The following is a 20,498-nucleotide window of genomic DNA, read 5'->3' as shown; positions in this document are numbered from 1 at the left end:
AACTTTGACTGCCCTTGAAATACATAAAGAAATTTTCATAGTGTATGCATTACTATTTTCTGAAATGCGATTAATGAAATTTTTAAATATCAGAAATCTGAAAAATCAGCTATTGGCTCAGTGTTTTTAATTAACATATAAAACTAGTAATCTTCTATGAGATGCAAAGCAGAAGTATCACTCAACTATGTGCTCTCAAACCCAAATCACTTCCCCCTGCATCATTCAGATATCAAAGTAAAGAATAGTGCAGGCTCATTAAACAGTTATTGGGACATACATGACAAGTACTACCTGTGGGGTACAGATGAAGAATAGATTTTCTTTAAATTTTAATTTTAAATTTTGAACCCTCTGCAAACATGGACAGCTCCAGAGCATAATAAATGAGTTTGATTTCTTTCAATCTAAGACATTATTTAAATAGCTATTTTCCCTTGATTACCTATCCTCTTGTCTCTTCTCCAGGGCATTCATCGAAATTGGGGATGGGCCTTTATATTGATGAGAAACTAAATTAGTTAAATTTCCAGAATTCCACTATGTCATTTGTAGGAGTTAAGTCACCTGATTTCTTTCTTTCTCTCTCTCTCTCTCTCTCTCCACTTTGGATTCTGCTGCAAGGATTGTTAGAAATTTCACTTCCATCAGTCATGGGTTTCTGCAACATAATTTTACTGAGAAATGTTTGCTTTCAACCAGATTTTTCTTGAGACCCATCTTTCCATATCATCAGGTAGAGTAGATGTATCCCATTATTGCTCACCTAAATTTGGACTCCCAACACAAGTTTCTTTGTTGAAGTAACTTTGGATTCCCAACACAAGTTCCCTTGTTGAAGTAACTTTGGATTCCCAGCACAAGTTCCCTTGTTGAAGTAACTTTGGATTCCAAAAACAAGTTCCTTTGTTGATGTAACTTTGGATTACCAACACAAGTTCCTTTGTTGAAGGCCCTCCGAAGTAAATATTAATGAGCCCTGTGGGATGTACCTGTCACTAATAGCTCCTAGTTATATCATATTTCCTTAACAATTTCATCTCTTAAGTACTTGCTCATTTTTCCCTCCATTAAAACACAGGACATGCATAAGTACTATTGGCAATTTTATAGGAATTGTCTCATGAAAGGCACAGTAAATATTGTATAGGAATTGTCTCATGAAGGGCACAGTAAATATTTTAAATGCATTACATTATATCTTGTATCTTTATTAAACATTACAACTTTTGCAAGGACAAAGTAGAAAAGTAGTTATATATATATATATATATATATATATATATATATATATATATATATATATATATATATATACACACACACATACACACACTATAAGATAATATTTTTTACCCAATATGAACTTAAACATTGGAACCTTTAGATGCATTTCCTATTGTAGGGCTTCAAAAACTATTTTCATTCACACTGGTATTAGTTTAATGTTTAAAATTAAATTAAGGCCATAGACTTGAAGCAATACTTAATAACTTGTGTAACATGCTTTTGACAATTCAGGTCATGGCTTTATGTAACGTGCTGTTGACCATTCAGGTCATGGCTTTATGTAACGTGCTGTTGACCATTCAGATCATGGCTTTATGTAACGTGCTGTTGACCATTCAGGTCATGGCTTTATGTAACGTGCTGTTGACCACTGGAGTCTAGATTATTAGAATTTTTCCCGTACTCAGAGCATACATATCTTTAGAGTTCAGAATGTTCAGCAATATCACAAAGCCTTCATCAACAGCTACTGTTGACTACATGACCTGAAATGGTCATCTGATATGAGGAGACTGGTGTAGATGAGTGGTAATCCAAACCCCTTGTCCATGCTTTTTGTTGGACTCCACTGTTTTATTTGAGTTGCCTCCTTGACCTTTATTTTCCATATATTGTCCTGAAATGTGATGACCTTGGTCTGATTGATTAAATGCCCCTTTTTGATGCAATGTTCATGTATTGCCAAGGACTCTACTGAAGTGTACCTTAATCCTTGTTTCACCAGTATAGTCATTATCATCATCATACACCAGTATAGTCATTATCATCATCATACACCAGTATAGTCATTATCATCATCATACACTTTATATGACCTACCATGCCACCTTTTTGCAAATTATCTTTTTTGTCCTTCACATGTGTAAGTTGTTCTGTTAAAGAATTGTATGGTTTATGATATATTTTAATCATATTTTGTCTGGATACTTTAGCTATGATTTCAGATATTCTGTGGATATATGGCATACCAATGTTGGTTTTATTTTTTAATGTTGTTTTCTTGGAGTTCAGAAATCCACCCGGGATAGCCATTTACTCATAGTTCAGCTTTCAAGTACTTCTGCAGTTTGATCATTCCCATCAGTAACTAGTGAGTTAGCTCAGTGCAATAAAGATATCACTACTGACCTCTTGTGTTCTAGATGATGATTGGGAAAAAAGTTAAGGTCCTTTTGGGTTGGTTTTCTATACACAGTGACTTTGGTTGATCCATCATCATGTACATGTGTTTAAGAATTGTAGTTTGCCACTTTCTTCTTGTTCTGAAATGAACTGAATAAATGATGTGGGTCAATGGAGTTGAGATAATCAAAGTACTCCTGATCATGGTACTCGCATATTTCAATCAAGGTATCATCCACAAATCTGAACCACATTGATGGTGGGTTTCTGGCCGATTCCAAGGCCTTTTTCTATTTAAAAAAAGCTCCATCTATAAATTGGCAACTATTGATGAGACTGGGGACCCCGTTTCTGCTCCCTGTTTCTGTTGGTAAAACTGCCAATATGGATAAAATATGTGCTCTCCAAACAATGTCTTAGTAAGGTGCAGATATGTTCAGTAGGGAGTCACATCTGGATTTTAGAGTCTTGTCTACCTCTAATTTTCTTGATGACACACATAGCTTTATCCACTGAAATACTGGTTAAAGTGCAGCAACATCACAAGAAAACAATTTTCTACCTTGTGGTATCACTAGGTCCTAGATCTTTTGGACAAAATGAATGCTGTTCATGATATGGTGTTCCATTTTGCCTTCTTGAGGCCCTATGACAGATATTTGGCCAAAGCATACTGTACTAGATACTATGCATCAGAGTGGGACATCCTTGGGAATTTTAGGTAACCCGTGTAGCTTTGGGATGTTTTCAGCAGTGGGGTGGAGACAGTGGTACGATGTGCCAAATATAATTTGGTCTTTCTTCCATTGTTTTCACATATTAATCATTTTGATGTTGTAGGGTCTGTCTTTAATATTGGCTTTATGTAATGTGCTGTTGACAAATTGGATCTTGACTGTATGTAACATGCTGTTGACAAGTCACATTTTGACTATGTAACATGCTGTTGACAAATCAGATTTTGACTATGTAACATGCTATTGACAACTCAGATCTTGTCTTTATGTGGCCTTTGAAATAGGTGAACAACAAGGAAGCCACAAACCATGGATAGATGATATACACACATTTGCATTGAGGATCTGTATTAAGAATATGTAGGTCATATTCAGTTTTCAACATTTGCTTACAAAATTTGACATAGGTATAGTCCCTGCTTGATTTGAGATAGGTATAGCCCCTGTTTCATTTGACATAGCTATAGCCCCTGTTTCATTTGACATAGGTATATCCCGTTTCATTTGACATACATGTAGCCCATTTTTGATTTGACATAGGTATAGCCCCTGTTTGATTTGACATAGGCATAGCTCCTTTTTGATTTGACATAGGTATAGCCCCTGTTTGATTTAACATGGGTATAGCCCCTGTTTGATTTGACATAGGTATATCCCGTTTCATTTGACATACATGTAGCCCATTTTTGATTTGACATAGGTATAGCCCCTGTTTGATTTGACATAGGCATAGCTCCTTTTTGATTTGACATAGGTATAGCCCCTGTTTGATTTAACATGGGTATAGCCCCTGTTTGATTTGACATGGGTATAGCCCCTGTTTGATTTGACATAGGTATAGCCCCTGTTTGATTTAACATGGGTATAGCCCCTGTTTCATTTGACATGGGTATAGCCCCTGTTTGATTTGACATAGGTATAGCCCCTGTTTGATTTGACATGGGTATAGCCCCTGTTTGATTTGACATAGGCATAGCTCCTTTTTGATTTGACATAGGTATAGTCCAAGTTTAATGTGAAACTTTACCTTTAGACATTAAACCTAGATTTATTTAATTGCACCAGGGGCATCCATGTCATATGGACACAATTCTATTTTAAAATATATAGTAGTATTGTTTTTTATGATTGTCTTTCAGGTTGTAGACTATGCCAGGAGGAAGAACAAGATGGTTTCGGAAGTAGAGAGATGGTTAAGTTCCATCTTAGCCTATGATACTGATTGACAGATTCTTCATTTTGTATATATCTTAATTGACACATTCTACAATTTTTTTGTTGACTCCATTATGATCTGACAATGACTGAACAGTATTTAATGAGATCTGATCAAATTAAATTGCATTACCATATTCGCATATTGCTCAAGTCTGGTATAAATGGATTGATTCTTAGTCCAAGTATGGTATAAATGGATTGATTCTAAATCCATGTGTGGTACAAATGGATTGAAGAAAATGTTATTTCTTCTTCAGACATGCCTGATCATAATATATTAGACATGCATCCTCTCAGATCCTGTCATCCATAGCTATCACATATTAGACATGCATCCTCCCAGATCCTGTCCTCCATAGCTATCACATATTAGACATGCATCCTCCCAGATCCTGTCCTCCATAGCTAAAAAAAGCTGTTTACCATGAGTTATATTTTGTTTTAGCAACAAACATGTTTCAAAGGTTGCCTGCTTGCCAAGGTGGATGTCAGACCAGATTCATCTCCACTTGGATAGAGGGATTGGGACCAAATCTTTTCAGTGTTCTGTTTCTACTTCCATTTATGCTTGGAAGCACACTCTTTCTTGAAGCTTCACAGATACTGGTTTCATTTGTGCCATTTCAGCTGTTTGGAGTTTTCTCTACTCAGGGAAGTACATCACCTTCTCTTCATTGTAGATAAATATATTATACTGTAATGGTTAAACTTCATTATACAATGGCTAAAGACAGTCACAGCAAGTGTATAAATTTTGTATGCATTTACACTGCTCTGGGGATGTGTGGTTGACAGCCACTGCCAAACAACTCAAAAAAGAGAGCAGTGAAGTGCACTTCAAGAATGTGTACAACGCCATTCTTATCGTCAATCCTGGACGTCATGAGTTCCTCACACACCATCATTTATATCGTCAATCCTGGACGTCATGAGTTCCTCACACACCATCATTTATATCATCAATCCTGGACGTCATGAGTTCCTCACACACCATCATTTATATCATCAATCCTGGACGTCATGAGTTCCTCACACACCATCATTTATATCATCAATCCTGGCCATCATGAGTTCCTCACACAGTGTCAGTCCTGCAATAGCCACCATGGCTAGAAACAGAACAGATCTTCTTGGCACTACCTATTCTGCCAGTGGTAGATAAATCAACAACACAGTCAAGCCCCTGTTCTGGCGATGGTGATCTTTTTAAGGATAGCCATCAATAGTCTCATAACTATTCGTACCCAACCATAATATTGGCACACCTTCCCAACCACTTCCTACAGACCTATTCCTGGAAGAGCATGCACATCAGCTCCTGAGATAACAGTTGCTGCCAAACCCTCTATCCAAGGGGAGAATACTCTAGTTGGACTTCCAACTTGTCAAGCAAACAACCTTTTAGCACCCATGTTGCTAAAATAAGATAAAAGTTGTGGAAACTGTCTTTTTAATGGGGGTGGGGGCTGGATTTGGGAGGTAGTGGATGTACTTCTAACATATTGTGACCAGGAAAATATTATTTGAGAGCTGTATTTTACTCTGAAATTGTTGGGATTTTTTTCATTCAAATGGTACATTAAATATTTTATTTGTTTTTATTGAGCACACCTTAGTAGAAGATTGGTACAGTGATCACTTTGTCATCCATGTCCATATTCCACTCTGACATCCATGTCAGTGTCAACATTCCACTAGGCTATGGTCAGTGTTTTTTTCATGTGCTTGTCTATATTCCACTGGGTTATGGTCACTGTCTTTCATGTGCTTGTCCATATTCCACAGGGTTATGGTCACTGTCTTTCATGTGCTTGTCCATATTCCACTGGGGTATGGTCAGTGTCATCCATTTGCATGTCAATATTCCACTGGGTTGTGATCACTGCCTTTCATGCATATCTTCATAATCCACTGGGTTATGGTCAGTGTCTTTCATTTGCATGTACATATTCCACCGGGGCCCCGAGTGGCCGAGTGGTCTAAAGCGCTCTCCGTTACGGATCACTGCCATCTCACCTCTGTCTGCGTGGGTTCGAGTCCAAGGCTCGGCTAGCATGGGTATGTGTGAAAGCCTGCCAGTAGCTTCTCGTGGGTCGGTGGTTCTTCCCTGGGTTTTTCAGGGTTCTTCCTCCATCATTAATACTGGCCGCCATGTATAGCCTATCGTGTGCTGAAAAATGGCGTTAAACACTACAACAACAACAACAACAACATGTTCCACTGGCTTATGGTCAGTGTCTTTCATTTATGTGTACATGTTCCACTGGGTTATGGTCAGTGTCTTTCATTTGCATATACATGTTCCACTGGGTTATGGTCAGTGTCTTTCATTTACGTGTACATGTTCCACTGGCTTATGGTCAGTGTCTTTCATTTATGTGTACATGTTCCACTGGCTTATGGTCAGTGTCTTTCATTTATGTGTACATGTTCCACTGGCTTATGGTCAGTGTCAATGTTTTTCAGATTAGGCTGATTATTAAGTCATTTACATTCTTGGTAAATACAATGCCGACTCAACAAAAAGGAAGTCTCTTGTGAAATCATCTTTTGTAATGTAATAGATCTTTTGTCAAAATTTTAATGCTGTGAGATATACATACTGTCAATGCCAGACTTAATATGGTCCAATTTTTTATATATTTGTAAACATAGAAATTAACTTGTGTCAAGAGACTTTGTTAAAAAAAGTATAAAAAAATACTGATGTTGACAACAGATTTGTTTAATATACAGAGTTTGAGCCCTGGACACCAACAACTTATAAAAGTGGTGCTGGCAGCTGCCTCGCTTGGCGCTCAGCATTAAGAGGTTGGTGTTAAGAATGGTTGACCTGTTGTCAGGATAATGTGACTCTATGGGACATCATGCTACTTGTCTGCAACATGATTGCTAGACATCACTACTAAATTGCCACACTGCAGACATCATATTGATATAACTGAAAAATTGTTAAAGCTATGTTTAAAAATCCAAATCTCTCTCTCTCTCTCTCTCTCTCAGACACACACACACACACACGGGGCCCCGAGTGGCCAAGTGGTCTTAAGCACTTACTGTTATGGATCAATGACATCTCACCTCTGTCTGTGTGAGTTCAAGTCTCAGGCTCGGCTAACATTGGTATGTGAGAAAGCCTGCCAGTAGCTTCTCATGGGTCAGTGGTTCTTCCCGGGGTTTTACTGGGTTCTTCCTCCATCAATTATACTGGCCGCCATGTATAGCCTATCTTGTGCTGAAAAATGGCGTTAAACCCTACAACAACAACAACAACACACACACACACACACATATGGGTTTGAGTCTCGGGTTCAGCAATGTGGGTATGTGAGAAAGCTTCCCGTGAGTCAGTGACTCTTACTGGGGTTTTCTCCAAATTCTTCCACCACCATTTATACTGCTGCCATCCTAGATGTTCTTGGTTTTAAAATTCATAAGAGGATAAAAACACCTGGCAGGATGGGGCCCGAGTGGCCGAGTGGTCTAAAGCACTCTCCGTTATGGATCACTGCCATCTCACCTCAGTCTGCATGGGTTCGAGTCTTGGATTCGGCCAGTGTGGATATGTGAGAAAGCTTGCCAGTAGCTTCTCGAGGGTTGGTGGTTCTTTCCGGGGATTTCCTGGGTTCTTCCTCCACCATTAATACTGGCCGCCATGTATAGCCTATTGTGTGCTGAAAAATGGCGTTAAACCCTACAACAACAACAACAACCTGGCAGGATAAGTGAATAATATAGGAAATACTTGATTGTTTTTACATATCCTTTATGCGCAGATATTCTCCATGATTGCAAAAGATGTATGTGTGAAGATGGTATCATGTATTCCCCATATCTGCTGGCCACTTCTACATGCTGTGCCAGATGCAGAAGAGATTTCAAGTAGCCATAAATTTTTATCTTTGTCTTCTCAAAGGATTTTCTGAATCTCAAATATTCAGACCAAGAAAATGCAAAAAAATTAATTAATTAATTTTGCAGCTAAGGAAAATATAATTACCTGAAAGGATTAACAATGTTTTACAATGACTAATGATGTAGACATATGTGTGTTCCTGTTTGGATAATAGTTATTAGATTGAAAGAGAACATTTCATCATCTTAAACAAGCATACTAGCAGAGGACACCAATTCCACTTCAAGAGATCTATTCACCCATTAGGAAGCTTTACAGTCAATCATCCATGTTCTTCAAGGCAATAATTTAAGTGGCAAATAACATGGGCCATGTATCTTGTTCTGAGCAAGTGTAAATTCTACACTGTCTAAATCCTACACTGTCTGTCAATGCCATGTATGGAACATTCTGCTACCTTCTAAATTCTACACTGTCAACACCATGTTCTGAATATTCTGCCAATTTCTAAATTCTTTGTTTTCTGTCAGTGCCCAGAACAAAACCTGGAATAATCTTCCACTTTCTAAATTCCATGTTGTCGGTCAGTGCCTTGAACAAGAACTAGAATGTTCTGCCACTTTCTAAATTCAGTGTTGTCTGTCAATACCCTGAACAAGATCTGGAACATTCTGTCACTTTCTAAATTCCATGTTGTCTGTCAACATCCTGAACAAGAACTGGAATGTTCTGCCACTTTCTCCTATTGCAGTTATTTTGGCTATTTCTCAAAGTTACTGTATGTAATTGCTCACAAGTCAAGTCCAGCTGCAAACTGCACAAACACAGATCTGCCATCACATCTTGCACAGGCAGATCTGCCATCACATCTTGCACAGACAGATCTGCCATCACATCTTGCACAGGCAGATCTGCCATCACATCTTGCACAGACAGATCTGCCATCACATCTTGCACAGGCAGATCTGCCATCATATCTTGCACACACAGATCTGCCATCACATCTTGCACAGACAGATCTGCCATCACATCTTGCACAGATAGATCTGCCATCACATCTTGCACAGACAGATCTGACATCACATCTTGCACAGACTGATCTGCCATCACATCTTGCACACACAGATCTGAGTCCATGCAGTTTCTTAGGAGTAATCAGAGCAACAAATAACATACACCTTGATATGCAGGTGCATTATGTAAGGGTCTATTTTGTTTGCAATTGAACATGACTTGTTCACAAATATATATGGTAGGTGTCAATCCATGCAGTGATTTGTACTGGAATCTCTGCATTTGTGTGTATTGATTCCAAATTATTTTTGACCTATTTCTTATATATATATATATATATATATATATATATATATATATATATATATATATATATATATATATATATATATATTAAAATCAGGTTTGCAGATTTATCTTGGTACTAATCACACATTTGTTGTAATTCTGTTTTTACCGATTTGGTTTTACTGCCCTGCTCAGAAAAGATAAGAATACTTTATTACAGACTACATAGTCCATAAATCTAAATTAAAATTTAGATATAAAGTAAAAACATTGTAAACATAAAAGATCATGTATATCTTATGTACAAGTATACATCTGCAACAATGGACTGTGCCCTTCATTATTAAGAATGAAATTAAGTGTTACATTTAGATTGTAATTTGTTCCATCTACTTATAATATGAGAATCTAAATGAAGGTCATAGTTCCCCAATGATTCCAAGATACAGTTCTCACCATTAGATATTCTTGTCATCATTGAGAACACAATATTTCATTACATCATCAAACTGAATACATTATAATTTACAAACATGTTGGAGGCACTGTTCCATCTAGGAAGGCCTAATAGAAAACAAAGACTATTATTATAACCAATAACTAGTTTTCTTTTCATACATTACTAAAGTTTGTCCACAGAGGAGCACAATACATTGTGCAGCAATAAGAGTTGAATAATCTAATTTTGATTTTCAATGAACAATTCTTAAATTTACATAGAAGTATTTTTGTTTGAGTTCACATAAATCTGTAGTGTTTCATCATATCTTCATTATCTGACCAATTGGATTTTAAAATATGACCCAAATATGTATAACCGTTGACATATGTAAAAGCATTGCCGTTAAGATGTACAGGGGGAGGAGATGGTAATTTGAAAGAAGTTGACAGAAAGACCGTGCATACTGAGTTTTTTTGTATTATAGATGATATCATTCTCTAATGCGTATTGTTCACATATCTTTACTAATTTCCTTAAACCTGTAATAGAAGGAATTATCAATGACATATCATCAGTAAAACTAAAATTGTTAAGAAACAACACATTTGGTGGCAGACTTAACCCCACATGACACTGACCCAGTTTACAATTTAATTTGTCTATGTATATATTAAATAACAAAAGGAAAGAACATCTCCCTGCCTCACCCCATTGGTTACATGGATAGCACTAGATACTACACTACCCATTCACATCTATTTGCCATACCAAAAAATTTACAGCTGTTATATTTTCTCTTTAAATGTTGACTAAAGCTGTCATCATGACACTGCAGATGTCACTAGTCAATATGTTCACAACATCGACAATTACTTGTGAACTGTCATAGTATCATGTTACTATTATAATATTGAAATTCAGGGCAAAAGAATAAACCTGGATAAGCCTTTTTTAGCAGTATAAATATGCTTTACAGATTCAATGTTCTGAAGATACCTGTTGCATGCTTCCTCTTTTGGCTAAGATAAAAGCCCATGACACTTTATGTCACATAGTGTGTCATTCAGAAGGTATGCCTGCCCATGGCACTTTATGTCACATAGTGTGTGATTCAGAAGGTATGCCAGCCCATGGCACTTTATGTCACATAGTGTGTCATTCAGAAGGTATGCTTACGCTTGACACTTTTTGTCATGTAGTATGTGATTCAGAAGGTATGCTTACCCTTGGCACTTTGTGTCATATAGTGTGTCATTCAGAAAATATGCTTGCCCACGGCAATTTATGTCACATAGTGTTATAATAAAATAATATGCCTGAGTGACACTTTATTCAATAACAATTTGTCAACAGAAAAATTTATTTAATAAAACTTTGTCGACATGCAATTTTAGTGACAGATCACAAGATCAACAGACTTTTTTAACCTTACTTTCAGCACTATGGTCATATTAATGGATAGATCATAAATGTAAAGTGCCAGAATAAGTAATTCCAGTCACCATCTGTATATTAGCTGTTTCGAAGTGTGTGTGTGTGTGTGTGTGATTTGAACTTTTTGCGTAGCTTTAAAAAAAAAAATCAGTAATATCGCTACGATGTCTGCATTGTGGCAGTTTATAGTGATGTTTAGCACTGGGGCATCATGCCACAGACATGTAGCATAATGTCCCACCCAGTCACTCCTGACGCCAGGCCGACCAGTCCTTACACTAACCTCTTAATGCTGAGCGCCAAACGAGGCAGCTGTTGGTATGACTCGGCCGGGGATCGAACCCATAACCTCCTGCATCCGAGACAGACGATTTAACCACTAGGCCACCGGTGCGGTCCTATTTCGAAGTCAACATTTCCAAAACATTTGGGGGCATACCGCTTTGTAGACGCTCAAAACAACGTAATTTTGTAAACAAAAAGGACTCTAAGCAGTCTTGAATTTAGAAAAGACATCTGTTAATCTACAAATCAATTGCTCAGTAAATTAACAAATATACAGTAGGTCAAATTATTACTCAATAAATTAACACCAATACATTAAGTCAAATCATTATGTAATAAATTAACAGATATACAGTAAGTCAAATCAGTTGCTCAATAAATTAATAAATATATGGTAAGTCCAATCAAGTACTCTTTGAATTAACAAATTAATGATTAATAACCAAACCTACCAGAAGTCGAAATCTCTGAAGTATCTCTTCACAGTATTCAGATTTTTACGACAGAAACAGAGCCGTGTATGCCCTAATTATGTCCAAACTTACAAAATTAAAAAGAAGGACAAAATTAAGAATTGGAGTGTTTAACCACAAAAATGATATCTGTTTTGTCATGGGAGTGTACAGCCATGCAAACGACGTGTCTGTTTTGCCATGTGAGTGTATAACCATGCAAACAACGTGTCTGTTTTGCCATGTGAGTATATAACCATGCAAACATGTCTGTTTTGTCATATGAGTGTATAACCATGCAAACTACGTGTCTTTTTGTCATGGGAGTATATAACCATGCAAACGTCTGTTTTGTCGTGGGGGTATACAACCATGCAACCGACGTCTGTTTTGCCATGGGAGTGCATTATCATGCAAACGAAGTGTCTGTTTTGTCATGGGAGTGTATAACCATGCAGACGACGTGTCGTTTGTCATGTGAGTATATAACGATGAAAACGACGTCTGTTTTGTCATGGGAGTATATAACCATGCAAATGATGTCTGTTTTGTCATGGAAATGTATAACCATGCAACCAACGTGTCTGTTTTGTCATGGGAGTATATAACCATGCAAACAACATGTCTGTTTTGTCATGGAAATGTATAACCATGCAATCATCGTGTCTGATTTGTCATGGGAGTATATAACCATGGACACGACGTCTGATTTGTCATGGGAGTATATAACCATGGACACGACGTCTGATTTGTCATGGGAGTATATAACCATGCAAACGACGCGTCTTTTGACATGGAAGTATATAACCATGCAAACGACATTCTGTTTTGTCATGGGAGTGTATAACCATGTAAACGTGTCTTTTGATATGGGTGTATATAACCATGCAAACGACGCGTCTTTTTACATGGGAGTATATAACCATGCAAACGACGCGTGTTTTGACATGGGAGTATATTACCATGCCTGTCTTTTGTCTAGGGAGTATATGACCATGCAAACAACGTATTCTGTTTTGTCATGGGAGTGTATAACCATGTAAACGTGTCTTTTGATATGGGGTATATAACCATGCAAACGACACGTCTTTTTACATGGGAGTATATTACCATGCCTGTCTTTTGTCTAGGGAGTATATGACCATGCAAACAACATATTCTGTTTTGTCATGGGAGTGTGTAACCATGTAAACAACGTGTCGGTTTCCCCAATAAATGCATTGTCTTGGTAATGATGTATCGTGTAAATTGATTTGTAAAAATGCCTTGTCTTGCTTATGTTCACCATATTCAGTCTGTCTGTCAGTGTAAATACTCAAGGTAAATCGACCATTCAATAATTTCAGTATTTATTGCATAAAAATAGTTTGGTGATCAAAATCGTGGTAAATTCTTCCTAATTTCTGTCAGAAAAGGGGATTGCAATTATTATAAGTAGGAAAATAATGACTTTCAAGAACACTACTCATTTCTGTCAGACGAGGATTGTAATTATTGTAAGTAGAAAGAGAAAAAATAACTTAAGCATTATAATATTATGAATGTGCATTGTGGCATCAGAATAATAAAGAGATAGTCACAAAGAAAATACCAGATCTTCATTAAATATCCATCCATTTTGAGGCCCACCCCACCATTACCCTACATTAGGAGCAAATGCAGAAAGATCTTTGTCAGTGCTCAGAAAAAATTCAACAAGATCTTAGAAGAAGTTTCAGCAAAAGTACCATCCAGTCCAGATATGAAAATTTATAACAGTTTGCATCACTTTCAAATCCTCCAATACACTGTTCAAAATAGCAAGTCAGTAACAACTGAGACCAGAAAGTCAGCAACTACTGAGACCAGAAAGTCAGCAACTATTGAGACCAGAAAGTCAGTAACTATTAAGACTAGAAGGTCAGCAAGTATTGAGAGTAGCGAAGTCATCTAAAAGTTAATACTTTATTCCACAGTCTGTCTGGTTGAGATTTTGTGTGGGTGTGTAAGAGGGCAAAATAAAAATAACGTGTGGTTCCAAGCCGTCATATTTTATTGGTCGCAAGGAGTTGTTGGTTTAGAAGTTCTTATGGATGGCTTAATGTTCATTGCCCATCCGTTCCTTAGCACGTTTATTCTCGCTAACCCTTCTCAGTTATTTGTTGGATTGCAATGAAACTTAACACACATTCGTCCATGAATGAAAATGGTGCTGCTTGAACATACAATATGACCACTACAGTGGCCACCTTAAAAATCGTGCTAGCCACACTCCCTGTGAATTGATGGTCATATCAACATGGGGTTTTCACTAAAAGACCTCTTATGCTATCAAGTTATTGCTCAAAATGGTGCCTTGATTTTGAAAATCTTGCTATTGCTACTTGTTCAGAACAGAAAGACATATTGACGTGGCATTTTCACCAGAAGACTTCCAGTTGTGTTATGTTGGTCATAAATGACAATTGTGCCGATGTGACATCCAGTATGGCCACCATGTGGTCATCTTGAAAATTTTGTCACTACTTCTAGATGGTAAGTCATAGTAACATTGGGTTTCAGCATACGACCTTTTATGAATTCTAGTTTGTCCCTAATTATGGTTCCAATCTGACACTCAGTAGGTCCGCGTGGCAGCCATCTTGAAATTCTTTTTTATAGCTACTCCTCCCAAAGCGGAAAGACGGTGTTTTAACCAGAAGAGCAATTAAGATATCTAGTCTTCTAAGTGAAAATGGTGCAAAGCTGACCTCAGATATAACCACCCTTGCAGCCATCTTTAAAATGTTGTTGTTACTATTCCAAAATGTAAAGACATATTGACTTTGGATTTTCATCGAAAGACTTTTTATGATGTATCTGGCCCGACATAAAAACATGATCTTGACATTCATTAGCTCGGTCATCTTGAATATTTCTCTTTTGTTAATCCTACAGAACATATGGTCATCTTGACAGTGGATGTTCGCCAAAAGATTTCATGTGTTATCTATTTGGTTCTGACTTTAAAAATGGTGCCAGTCATATATCCAATATGAATGCCGCTACGGCCATCTTGAAAATCGTTCTCGTTACTCCTGAATGAATGAATGTCATATTGGCGTTCGGTTTTCAGCAAAAGTCTTCTAACTGTGTCTATCCTGTCCGACTTAAAGATGGTGCTGAGCTTAGAACCATTATGGGCACAACAGTAGCTAATTTGAAATTGTTCTTATTTAGGACCAAGCAGACATCATCAGGAGGCTTTCTGTAGAAAACCCTATGTTGAGATTACTACATTCAGATGGTCACCGTGACGTCAATAGAGGAAGTCTGAAAGAAACCATTTTCATTTAAGACCAACTAGACTTCAAAATAAGTCATTCAGAGAATATCCTATGTTGATATGAACAGTAGGGCTAATAAGACGATCGTATCAATAAAGAGAAGCTCTCGGAACCGCCAATGAGGCAGGTCCTTTTCATTCCCTGCTTCTGTCCCGCACGTGTTCTCAAATATCAAACCCTGCACGCACACGGAAACCAGATTTCATTCCAGCACTTGGCATAAGAAATCATCCTCACCTTACAACACCAAAATCAGATTCGGAAATGTAAAATTCAATACGGGTGGTAATTTTGGAATACTTAAGTTTACTTTATTTGCAAATTTGATTTTGGTGCTGCATTGTGATGTTGAATTCTTGTGCCAAGTGCTGGAATGAAATCTGGCTTGCGAGTGTGCATGGGTTTGATATTTGGGTCTTACGATGAAAAAACGTGCGGGACAAAACCTCCCAAAATAATAGTGTATGGGAATTCAAAAAGTCCTCGACACACCCACAAGTTTTCAGAGTTTTTTCAATGGAATCGGAGCCTTCCTATCATGGCTATACGGGAAACATGGATACAAGATTGGAGCCACCTTTGCAGCATCCGATCGCCACATATATAAAAACTAACCGAGAAAAGAGTCTCCATATTTATCGCTAAAATTTCAGCGTCACTGAAATCGCTACAATGAAACCTACAAAAATGTTAATCTTTTCGGATTCCGATTCCACACTAAAAGCCCTGCAAGACTTGAAATTTGAGGATCCGTTAATAATCCAAATCTTAAAGAAACAGGTTCGTTGATACAATCAGGGATGGGGCGTGTTTCGTTCTGTCTAATCGCACTGTATTAAGTATAATGAATGGCAAATAAAATGGTCAAAGCTGACACTCTGTCACCAGTTCCGTAATGGAAGATTCCATATCCTGACATCATCTTCGTTATCCAACGTTCTGCTATGTTAACCTATCAACACATTGACGAATCGATCAGATATTTCAGTGCTTCGAGTATTGAATTTCATTGGATACAGTGGCAAGCCACCGCATCCACTCAAAAATCAGGTTCCTCAAATTTGAACACATTTCCTCCATGATCTAGACAAGGGGTGCACACCACTGGAATGGACTCAGATAAGCGATTTTCTACTGCCGATCCGTGCTTGCACAAATACGTCCTTTCCTTCAAATATACCTGCAATGGTTTATTTCTGGTATGTAGTCAGGCTTTCGATATTGAACTTACAGTGTATACTTTTAAGTCATTTGCCTCCATCATTTTCGGCCAGTGCACATGCATCGATGTTGCACGCTACTGGTTAGTGGCATACGTACTAAGGGAGGCAACTCGTGAAATCCAATAGATACCATCGGAACATTTGCTGGCGAAGATGACTGACTTTAAGCAGTATATAATTCAGCATGTTCTTCATACTTGACAAAATATGGGGCAGGGAAAACCCCACAAACTTAAGAACATCAAGCCCACTATTGGAGAGGGGCATCCCACGCACAAGGATGAGGTTGTGTTTATTGGTGTGGTCCCTCTCAGACTTGCATCATAGAGGAGACCCCCCCCCCCGTGTCTAAAATTAAAGGATTTTATGTGTTAACGTTTCCCCCCCCCCCCATGTATCTTGTATTGTATCAGTTTTAATAAATTTAGATTTTATTACATTTTCTTCTAAGGTTTGTACACCTCCCTAACTAGTGCTTAGATACTCCTTGACCCTGGCTGGTCTTGGATTTTTATTTACATAAGTGATCCGTGCCAGGGATCAGTATTGTCCGGTGTTTGCATCGTGTTTTATGCTGTATTGTTTGGTGTGTTAGCCCTTGTTCGGACTGACAGGTAAAAAAAAAAAAATTGAGTTATTATTTAATAATACAAAATTTAAGGTTATAGAAGCAGTTGAATGTAAGTAAAAGAGACGGAAGTATATGTAGTTGTTTGATGCAAAAGGGAATAAAGAAAATGCTTGACGCATGAGTTTAAATTATGGTCGCCATGAGAAGCATTGGAATTGCTAAGCGCATTGGTTCAACTTAGGGTCGATTAGTTAAAGCACGGGCAGCGCTTACGCTATGCATGAGACAGTGTGCATTGTTCATGCTAGTCCACGTACTGCAGATTTATTGTCGATATTGCTGGTTAAGTATATGTAGGAAATTCGAGTGAATGGCAATTAATAGTAAATCTAATGAAATCAGAGTAACAAATATATATATTTTAGGAGTAATTTCAAGACAAGTCTAATGTGATTTTGGCAGTTTGTACAAATAAATAAATATATAATGTATCTAATAGTGTGTATGTTTGTTTGGTGTTCGCCTGTGTGTGGCTAGTAGAGAAATAGTAAGAATTCTGGCAAATTGCCTGTTTATGGTGTAGTCCATATGTTTTATATTCCGTAATCAAGAATGTCCATCTGTAGTCCATAAAGTGTAGCCATTTCGTAATCAAACGATCTTGTAATCCATTTCGTAATCAGACGATTTTGTAGCCCGTTATTGTAAATTTTCCATAAATTCTAGTGTAAGTAGTATCTTGAATCTGAATCCGTATTCGTTCCATTTCGTGGTTAAGTAAGGTATTAAGTCAGTTGTCTTAAATCGGAATCTGTATTCGTTCCTTTTGGTGAATTGGTGGTTCATTTTTTCTGGCGAAACCGGGGCTCGAACCTGAGATCGCAGAGGGAGCGCGTCATCATTAAGTTATTTAGGCCCCCTTAAATAGAGTATTTTATTGATTGTCCAGTTTGGAAGTTATAATGGGCGTTCGTTGAGTAGTATATGATCGCTACACACAAAGAAAAAATATATATTCATTTCTTTTTATTACAGAACGCAAGATGGTGGTGATGATTTTTTTTTATTGCATTTAGCCTGCAGATTTCTTTTTCAAGTATATACATGTACTTTTAAGTTTCTTACATAAATCTATGGTTGCAAGTTTGATATATACTGTAAAACAAATCTATCTCGTGTACAAACATTCAATCAGTACTAAAGACAGATACTTATGTATACATCCACATATCCACCGATACATTCTTACACTTACACACTATATAGGTATATGCATATACTCCGACACATATCCTGTATATGCACATAAACTCACACTCAACATAAGAATACACGCCTGCTTGCATATATACATTGAATATGATACAATGAAACTATATAATGTCAATGTGTGACCTATACAATACACCAGAATTTATTGGTTAGATCACGTGTGATTAAGTACAGTCTCTTTTGGTATAAGACAAGAAGTGTCATCAATCTATAAGCAGTATTCAAAATGTTTTAATGTGATCATAAAAACGATATAATTCATAGTAATGAATATTACAAAGAATGAAATGGATATGAAAATAACAGGGAACGTAAGATAATAAGAATGAGAACTAATATTTAAAAATATTAATTAAATCTTGGATTTATTAAGTACCATTCACCATGTTAGTGCTCCGCGTGTATATTTTCTTAGATTTCCAACATTTGAAGATTTAGTTGATTTTACTCGGGCCATCCAGAAAAAGATATTTTTCTTTCTTAGCGGCAAATGATATTGGCACTCTAATACAAAGTAACAATCCTACTACGATGAATTGTTCAATGAATGAAAGAGTGATTCCAAGTTTTATCCGCTAATAAGACATTTCACACAGTAGCCAACTTGTTATCCATCGTGATTGGGATCCCACTTGAAATCTTAGAACGGTTTTACCTGGTACAATTACAGTCTACGTCAGGATTATTTAAACCTACATACCTTGCAGATTGTGTAATATGGAAAAAATGTAGTCGCTAACGGCGAGTGCAGTGCTAAATCCATGCAATTTGTAGGAGACCGGGTAGATCAAAATATACTGGCTCAGAATTATTTAATGTCTTATACCAAAACGTACGAAACAGTACCTTGCTATGTCGGGGCAACCATTTACACAATATATAAAAATAGAGTCAACAATGGTAAGTGCTAGGTTAAGATAAGAATTGTTTATTTCAGACTACATAGTCCATACATCTAAATTAAAATATCGACACAAAGTTTACAGTATTTTAAACATAAAATATAAATATCTTAGTTACATGTATACAGATACATCTAAAACAATGGATTGTGTCCTGTATTGTTAAGAATGGATTGTGATGTAATTTTTTTTCTTTTTATATATCTAACATCAGGTGAATGTACCTGATGAGGAGCAGACGTGTGACACGCGTGACGCCACACTCATCACAGCTCATACTGTGTGTGTGTCCTTTGACACGACACAAGGACAATGTGTTAACACGATAAGAATATGCTTGTTGGTCTTTTCGTCCTAACGTGAAGAATATTGTTCGAGTACCAGCAAATACTTTGTTATCGGGTTAACAACACACAGCACCTCTTAGGACAAGTGGGACATTTGTCTGCCACTTAAGCCTGTTTTTATGTACAAATTTAATGCCGCAATCAGCGACCTAGTACAAAAAAAAAATCGTAAATAATAAAATACACAAGTGACGTCAAAAAGGTCCATATTTTTGGATACCTATATTAAAACAATGCATAAAAATATTATCCACTTGACCAGAGAAGTCAATGGCAGTAGTAGTTAAGGGGGATCTTATAGCGTCAATGGGAATTAGCATTACAGACCCCCTTGGGAACATATAGCGTCAAGGGAAATTTAACATGGAGAAAAATCGTGGGAACATATAGCGTCAAGGGAAATTAACATGGAGAAAAATCGTGGGACTGTTGAGCGTCAAGGGGATTTGAACATGGGAATAGGGGACTGTATAGCGTCAAAGGAATTTAAACAGGGTGGGACTGTATAGCGTCAAGGGAAATGGAACATGGGATTTTTTTTTTTAAAAATAAAAAAGGGGTAGGCAATTCAAAGACTATCTCTTTTCGAGAAATATGGCTGGCCCTGAAAAGGGCCTTTGGGTTTTCTTCTTCTTCTTCTTCTTCTTCTAATTTCTTCTTTTCCTCCACCAAGTTCTTATTTTATCTCCTACACTCTTCTTCTCTTTCTTTTTTTTCTTCTCCTCCTCTTCTTTCTTCTT

General features: G+C 37.1%; 2 protein-coding genes across 2 annotated transcripts in view; one reads left to right on the top strand and one right to left on the bottom strand.

Moving 5' to 3' along the window:
- The window catches only part of LOC149808297 (methionine synthase-like), a 193,985-nt gene extending 180,259 nt beyond the window's left edge, over positions 1–13,726 (top strand). The window contains exon 34 of the mRNA XM_089975738.1: positions 4,289–13,726. Coding sequence (XP_089831864.1) covers positions 4,289–4,375 — 87 coding nt within the window. The 3' untranslated portion in view covers positions 4,376–13,726. The remainder of the gene's footprint in view (positions 1–4,288) is intronic.
- A 1,564-nt stretch (positions 13,727–15,290) lies between these two features.
- Positions 15,291–20,498, bottom strand: part of LOC149808296 (uncharacterized) — a 29,503-nt gene continuing 24,295 nt past the window's right edge. The window contains exon 6 of the mRNA XM_089975729.1: positions 15,291–15,429. Coding sequence (XP_089831855.1) covers positions 15,416–15,429 — 14 coding nt within the window. The 3' untranslated portion in view covers positions 15,291–15,415. The remainder of the gene's footprint in view (positions 15,430–20,498) is intronic.

The sequence above is a fragment of the Sinohyriopsis cumingii genome, chromosome 1, assembly GCF_028554795.1.
Source record: "Sinohyriopsis cumingii isolate HCF-2022 chromosome 1, ASM2855479v2, whole genome shotgun sequence".
Taxonomy (NCBI): Eukaryota; Metazoa; Mollusca; class Bivalvia; order Unionida; family Unionidae; genus Sinohyriopsis; species Sinohyriopsis cumingii.
Note: the sequence above shows the minus strand (reverse complement) of the source record. Positions and strands in the feature narration are given on the sequence as shown.